The 8511-nt window shown below is 40.9% G+C and overlaps 1 protein-coding gene across 1 annotated transcript; it reads right to left on the reverse strand.

The window, feature by feature from the left end:
- Positions 1-411: 411 nt before the first annotated feature.
- LOC124409307 lies at positions 412-6091 on the reverse strand. The gene is made up of 5 exons (XM_046886846.1): positions 5885-6091; positions 1437-1611; positions 1217-1371; positions 984-1100; positions 412-734 (listed from the first exon to the last, which is right to left on the reverse strand). The coding sequence occupies exons 1-5, from the start codon at positions 5902-5904 to the stop codon at positions 554-556; spliced, it is 648 nt and encodes a 215-aa protein (XP_046742802.1). The 5' UTR covers positions 5905-6091; the 3' UTR covers positions 412-553.
- Between the last annotated feature and the right edge of the window lie 2420 nt (positions 6092-8511).

Raw genomic sequence — 8511 nt, forward strand, 5'->3', positions numbered from 1 at the left:
TATACAATATTACCGAGTTACCGTCGTACAAATCACATCATTAAAAAGTAGGAAAAAATGATTGTTTTTGCTTCAAATCCTGTTTGTTCATTTCAAAATAACTTGCAATCTGTACTTCGTGTACTCCCTAAATTATTATGATCATCGTTGTATTCCTTATATTTCCATTTAGAGGTTCAGTCGAAGGGGGATAAGTAACTTCGCGAAAATTATATATGTTGTACATTATTTAGTATACATGATGTATTCGATGATTGCCACTTTAGGACTGCTATCACAATTCATACGACACGTCAAATCTATTATAAAAAATAAATCATTTACGAAGAGTTTATGCAATAGTTGGAGATTTTCATTTACCAAAAAAATATCTAAAAAAAAAAAACAAAAAAAAAAACAATAGTGATAATAATTGTAAAAAAAGAGAAATGTAGAGGCTTCAGTCAAGCCATCACCCCACCAGCACTTTGGGGCTGACTTCTTCGCTTCAAACTTCTGTCTTCGTTATTGGCGAATTGATTTTAGCAGCGGAATACGCTGCTTGCACGCGTTTTTAACCTCTGCGGAACGGCTTAGGCTTCACTTGAACTTCTTCCCGCTGGGTTTCTTCCTCAACCTCTTCCTGCACGGGCTTGGCAGTGCCTCGTGTGGCTCCAAATCTGCCTCGATTTGATCTTGATGCACTGTCCGCCGCTTGGCCACCTCGGCTTCGACTGTTGTTCGACGAAATTGACCTGAAGGAAGTAGAAGATTAGAATCGTCAGACGATCTTCACCCTAATTGTTTGTCATCCATAACGACCTCTTGACGTCGTATTTATTCTCAAAAAAAAAAAAAAAACACTTTCGAACGAAGACACCGATGAAAAACTATACTTTCACTTTAGTCAGGGAAATTAATTTCGATGAACCTCAGACTAGACCTTCCGCTGTAATAGCTTATGAACTCATCGATTCAAATCAGTAAAAAACACTCGAACTCACTTTGGTCGTGGAGTTGTTGGTTCAGCGGCCTCTGTCGTGGGAGAGTCACGAATGCTGTTGGTGTTAACAACCTGGGCTCTTCTCCTCTTCAGAGCGGCGAGAAGGTCCTCATTGGATCTGAAATTCGAATGTAGGACGTAAGAAATGTTCCGTTGTAAAAGGTGTTGTTTTAATAGCATGTCGAGAGCATAACTGATCAGGCGAAAGACTCTGAAGGACTCTTAATGGCTCACCTGAAGGGCCTGACTCCTCCTCGAATCTTCTTCGGGGCTTCGGTCGTCGTGGTCTGGACTTCCTCTTCCGCCTCTTCACTCTCCGCATCGTACTCTTCACCACCTCCCAGTTCTTCGACGGGTTCTTCAACGGGCTTGGCGGTAGTTGTGGTGGTCTGAAAACACCGTACATGAACGATGTGACAGTGGATGACGGATAATCAAATCCTGGAATAATTACCGATGCAGGTTTCCTTCCGACTGGACCTCGTCCTCTGGTCAAGAGAGCCAGACGTCCTGCGTTCCTCGAAGGCGCCTGAGTTACTGGAGCCACTGGGGCTGGTGCTGGCTCGTCATCGTACTCGTATTCCTCTTCGGCACAGTTGCATGCGGCGATCAAGCAAAGAGCGACCAATCTGAAGCAATCAAGGCGATATCATGAGACTTTTTAACGATGTTGATGACACTTGCGTTCCTGGGAATTTTCAAACCTGTATACCGTCAACGGAGGATGATTGGCAGCATTTACTGCTACATTATGAAGGACTATACCTATATATACTTCTAAAATTTTTATCCATTATTCTGTAGACGAGGTGAATAGAGACGTTGGGTAAGATCCTTAGACAGGCTAGACTAGACGCCTGCGAGATGACGAAGACTGGAAAACTCGTCTCTCAGTGCCATAATATCGCTGGTGTCGTTGTAATTATGAAGATTGAACCGCAGCCTATAATCTCGGCGCATGTCTAGCACCGCAAATGGATCTACACATACAATTTAACGTGCAAATGTGCGGATGCCTTGATCTGTGTATTACGACTTACGACTTGTGCTGGTCCATGGTGCAATGAAATACGTTTGTTCATCATTCTTCACGTGGCATTTAGATGTCAAGCAAGATGATCATATTCGACGTTGGGTATACTAGGAGCTAATCGTAGAAACCTGCTCATATAGCAGCTGAACTTTTGGCTGAGTGTATTTGAATTTATTGACAAAATAACATGACATTTGCAAATGATTCAATCTGAGAAAAAAAAACTAGAAACTAAAAAGACTAGGCTTCTACACTCCGTTCCGGGTTGGGTCGAAGCAATGGTCCCATGACGCGCGGATAAAAGAAGGAAAACAATTGAAATATACTCTTTACGTCGTTCCTGACATGGAAGAGTTACAAGATGTTTGGGTATCGATATTCATCAACTGCTTGTGCGTAATTGTTTGCATTATTCATGGCCCAGTCTCGACCAACGTGACTTCTTCAAAGCTATTCACGGACTACAAAGAACCCGTAGATTTGTAACCACATGGAAACCAGATTCCTCATGCCCTATGACATTCACGTACCAAACTGACTTTCTCTGCCAGCTAACTCGGCACCATGCAGCCCCAAGCGATTCTCCGGTTCGTGGGATACGAAGAAACCACGAATGTCACCGAACTCCTTCGGCTTCATCTTTGTCTAATATTCTTATCCTAAACATCGGGAGCCAAGATTCATTTTAGTTCATCGTTTCAAAAACCTCCTCGGTATATTAAAAAATCTATGCAGCTGGTTTTGTAATCGGTACAAAACAAGTATTCCTGACATTCTCTATCTTTATACCGTACATTCCAACCAGGATTTGTTGTAATCTATTTATACATCGGTGCTCACTATTCCTGACGATGTCCTTGATCCATCTTTCATTGTGACTCGTGGAATGTCGGAAAATTTATAGTGTTGAAACCGAAAACGAAAAGTCAATAACAGCAATACGTTTTCCGAAATAACGAAGCGAATGCAGTCTGGCTTCAAGGTCTCTGATTTAGAATGTGATTAGGAAAAACCAAACATGGTCAAAACAAATTATATTTGAATAACCAAACCTGTCGGTGCCGACTTCAGGTATAATAACTGTTCATCTATTTTCTGTGAAGCAGCACGTTTAAAAGTACTTTACGACGGCTATAAATATTCACCTTCGATTTAGATAACCATTTTCGAGATTTCTACACCATGGTATTCGTCTTGTCTTTTTAATTTTGAAATTTGTGTGTTGAAATACGTGGTTAACATCGTCATTTCCAATCCACTTATGCATAGTGTGGATAAAATGCCTTCCACTTTGAAAACGAACATTTAATTAACCGGTCAGTATTCATGTCGAAAAGCATCGTAAAGCGCGTCGATTAGATTTCAAATACTGTAGTCCAAAAAAAGATTGCATTCTCCAAATATGTCGACACCAGAGCTAGGAAAGTGATGTTCCATACCAGTCTACACCGAAAAACGTGGAGTTCAGCTGGACTGATTGACACAAAACCTTGTAACAACTCGATACTTCTTGTTCATTATTTAATCAAACTAAACCAATAAATTTTTTCATCTCCATTATGCCCCGCGTTTTTCAATTACCCAGAACGTGGCGCGGTTGGAAAGACCAAGCGAAGCTTGAACGTGGCCCGAGTGGGACTCAGTGAAAGTGAGGATCTCTGGAGGCGGCTTAGCGCTGCCGGGTTCGAGGTGGCCTTTGAGAGATTCATCGAATGAAATCGAAAGTGGATATTTTCGAAAGAACTTTAAGCTGAGCATCATGCGATAATGAGAAATGTAAGTAGGCACCATGCACGAAGCGATATAGCAAATAGGTTCAATAAGCGAGGGATTTGGAGGCACGTTGCGCCCCTTGGCGATTAGCCAATTCGTTGTATGAAAGTTTATGTAACCGAAAGAGCATACTTATATCCCTCTGTGAACCCTCCCCCTTCTGCCAAGTCTCTACGATTTGCCAATCGGGATTTTCGACCGTCATCGGCTCAATAATATCGAGGAAAGGATCTGCCGTAAGAATCCTTGAGCCAATAAGTCTTGATATTGCTTAACGCATTGTCCACAACTTCAGTACGCAATTGAAAGCGTCATAATTATATTCAATCACGAACTAAGAGGATTGTCCATTTCCAACGATTTTTCCTCCAGAACTTCTGCAATCAGGATCAACAATCAACGGTTCTCCATTAGACCATCTCTGATAGACGATCCAAGTTACTGCTTTGCGGAGACTTCTTGGTCTCGAAAGACATTTTCCCTGATTGTACACATCATGATTCAGACAAACCAGTAAAACCGTTGCGAGTTTTCGTGCGTGACGCTGATCTCAGAGACTTTCGGTTGACCCCGATCAAGTGAGTATGTGGTACTTGCTACAGCCACTGGTGACCCTTCACCAATGCGAGAAAACCGAATTTAATCAAGCACCGGATTTAATTGTAAGCTTGTTTCTCGCCTCGTAAGTAGATAAATAATACCACGTGGTCGAATAATTGGACAAGGCCTTGCCCATTTTTCCGACATAGATCCAAGCTACCTGTCCGTGAAGGAAGATCGTAATCACGGATTCTATCGCTCGAGGGATCGAATCGAGTCTTGGTTCTTTCGAACCCAGGACGAGGTCGTTGAGAGATTCGTCGAAATTTTATCGTACGTGCATTCAACTCATTACAGAGCGTACAGATGATTATAGATTGTGGTATAAATTAGCCGTCTTGTTTCCTCGTTATAAGAAGTTTTCAGATCTTACGCAACGTGTGATATAACCTGCAAGCTATGCAAGACCGCGTCATTATTTGTTCAGATAAAGATTTATGGACGAATCCTGATTATCTTCATGTGACTGACCGCAATATTTTAATAGCCTTCGCTGCAAATGTAGCTGAGACTCTTACTTGAACATTGTCGAAGCTAGTGATCGATAGTAATTGTAAAACCGTTAATTTGTGGTCGTTTGAAGCGAAGCATCGATTTTGAAGCAACGTAGCAAATTATACTAGCTCGTATAAACATCTTGGAACCGTAATTTCCTGAGGAAATTCACAGGTGAAATTGAACGCTCCGAATACTGCGAATTATTTCAGGTCATCATTATCGTGTCATTTTATTGGTTTTGGGACTATTCGCAATAAGTAGAAAGCAACGCTTGAAAAATATCAGTTTCAATTATCGCGTTGTTTAGTATTTTAATAGCGGTCCCATCATCAAAATTTCTATACTTCTTCCGGCAATCAAATCAGCCTGCCGTTATAACAGGCAATTTCAAACTAAATGATTAAATTTTCTGCCAATACGCACTTTCCATTTTGCACGAGCCACCAAGCAGCCACCATATGTTTTCTCTCGATCGCCGTTCACTTTTGTAGTTTTGATCAGGTTCCCTTCCAATTACTTATTGCTATCATGCATTTACATTCCGAACTATAGCGCCGTATCATTCGAATCCACGTATCCGTTCATTACAACTTATTATCGGAGCGATATTAAAATGAGACGGCAAATCGTGGATATAGAAAAAAGAAAAAGAACCATTGTATACAGTAGAAACAGTTCCTTACGTAAGAAGCCGCTTTTCAAACCCTGCGGTGCAATGCGCATGGATCGAGTCTGGTAAAATATCTGACTGACCGACTGGCCTCCAGATACCGGACGAAAAAAGCATCCATGTTTATTCAACCAAAGACACCTTGTCGGTTCGTAAAAAAAACTCGCTAGACAACAATCGAAGACTACTATGATAGTGGAATCTCAATCTAATGGAGTCTATGCAGAAGTCAGCACTGATAAATCACTGCGACTTGGAACGTTTACTTTCAGATGATGATTATTGGGACCCATGGTACCATCATGGATGGTTATTTTAATGTACTCACGTAACAATACGGAGCCTCATCTTGGACTTCGATATGTTTCACGGTGAAGTAAGGAACTGTAGGTTCTCCGGAGGTGTTCTGGAGCCGCCGATTTCGCTGGCGACGAGAGGGTGACGTCGAATTGATACAACAAAGAACGTACGATCGTCGGACACACTACAGACGCGGAGACAGTGTACCTCGAAGTGCACCGCTGGTTCCCCCTTCCCTCTATATATATGCCACTCTCACTCTGGTACCAACCACCCATACGCTTTCGTTCACAGCTTGTTCGTTACACGATCGTTCCAATCCTGAGGGACTAGCTGCGCACAGCTCAACGCCCACCACCTGGCCTACTGCATCGTTTTACGTCGTCTCTGGTGTACTCCACGAGCACGTGGACCTGTCAGAACGCAAGTACAAGGGTTCGAAACTACGCTCTTCGACGATGGGTTGGAAAAAAAAATAGAATTCAAGCTTCTGACTCCACCTTCACTTACAATCCCAATCGTTTCGTTCAAGGGATCAACTGATTGGATCGATTGATCAGTGGTCTTCTGTGACATTATTTTTCAGGCATTTACTATATCGAGATACTGTAATTATGCTATATAAAAATATAGTCAAGGTATTTTCTAGCTGTGAGAAATTCGTAAGAAGGAATAAAGATAATTAATTAGACAGTGTTGGTTTCCAGTAAATTTATAGTTATATGATTCACTGATCAAAGCAACATATTTTATTTCATAGAAATTCATCAAAGACTTATCATAATGAAGTGAAAAAATGTTGGATTTGTTCTTACCTCTTCACATAAGTTTCCATCGTAGTCTATTATTAATTTGACCTATGGAACACCGCATGCGCATTGTAAAGTACACTTGAATGTGGCAGATTACGAAAGTAACGCTTCGTGGAATTTGTCAACACGCCTTGAGGTCCTCCTAGACAGTTGAGAGTTTATTAAAACTTTATCGATTGTTTAGAAATTATTTATAATCATTATTTTATTACCTGCAGGTCGAGTGCGGCGCGTAGCATGTGCTCTGGAAATGTTTCGAAATAATTTAACGCCAAAGCGGAAGCGAATGCGAAATTAGGAGGTGTGATCAAGCGCTAGCCTTCCATTCAGATCATGTCCTTAAGTTACATGTGATGAATAATTGAACTGGGTCAAAGTTTTCTATTCGATTTTTTTCAATCTATATTTTATTCTAAATTCAATCTCAATGACAATCCCACTCATGAATTGTTCGTGGTTTGAGTGGAAAAATTTTATCCTGTGGATTCTGAAAACTTCACTAATCTATAATCGTACGTAGTCGATCTATGCCTGGGTGAAAAACAAAACTGAAATTTCACCGAATATAAATAGCTTGGCTATGCATAACCTGCAAGCGGTAAATACAAGCTAAACACCCGAACTACGCATTTGGCAATTTTTGTTTTATGTTCAGTTTGCACTTTGTCATATGCGTCGAAGCAACGTAATCGTTTGTGCCAATAGATTGTGAGGGGCTTCCGTGTCTCCGACATTTGGCAGTTACCAATCGGGCACATCGTCTATTAGGTGAGATAAGCTGTTTCGTAAAATAAACAAAAACCCATTTATTTCTACTGCACCAACAATCAGCTTTTAATTACGCAAGCTTTCCCCTAATCCAACAATAATTAACGCGACAGTGTCTTTTTACGATTCTTTACGACCCTGGCCACAATCTAAAAGCCGTTTTATTAGCGATGCTGAGCATATATTGCTTTTCCAAATACTTTCTCCCTCTCTCTTCTTCACGATATTAATAAAAACTATTCCGAATCACTTCTCACGTCATGAGTATATACCGTTAAGCAACAGACAAAAATTGTTCAATTTTGCAGCACTTTCAGTAAAAAACGTTCCCTGACTTGGTAAATTTATTTACGCTGGAATTTATGCCTTTAAAACTCAGTTTTTGATCTTGATCGTTCTACCCTTGTTTGTACCCATCGCTAAAAATTCCTTTAGCAATTAAGCGGAGCTACTTCGACCTGCCTCAACCCAGAGGCAAGCTGTCCAAAGACAAAAGGAAGGTAGGTAGTGAGTTAATTAGTTTTGATGAGAATGTGACAACGACGACTTGGTCATGTTACAAGAGCCAGAAAAAATTACAGCGTCTCTAATTGTCTGATACGATTTATTTAAATACCGGAAAAATTATCGTAATACCTGCAATATCAGGAGAGAATAATAATGAAAAAGTACGAATGCGAAACGAAAGTAAGTGTGACTGCTTCAGGATGATAGGTGAAAAGCGAAAACAAAGGGGGCCGCAGCATTCGTGCTGCTGTTACGTCGTTCCCCAATCGGATCAAGGCGTGAGTAATACTCTCGAAAGTACAGCACTCATCATTGTCAGAGTCAGGATTCAAATTCCAGCCATATTTGTTGTGGAAAAAAGCGAAAGTATTCATGGCCCAAGTGCGCATAGCGGCGGATTATTGTCGTTTTTACAGCGTGGTGGTCGATGTAACGACAACATGGAGGTTGTAGGTACAACAACGGAGTCGAGCGATGGAAAACCTTGACATTTCAACAGACATACTGTAGGATAATCATCGTTCGTGGTTTGTTTCTATTCTTTTCTCTATTTTTGTTCCTTCTTTTT

This window comes from Diprion similis, chromosome 8 (assembly GCF_021155765.1).
Source record: "Diprion similis isolate iyDipSimi1 chromosome 8, iyDipSimi1.1, whole genome shotgun sequence".
Taxonomy (NCBI): domain Eukaryota; kingdom Metazoa; phylum Arthropoda; class Insecta; order Hymenoptera; family Diprionidae; genus Diprion; species Diprion similis.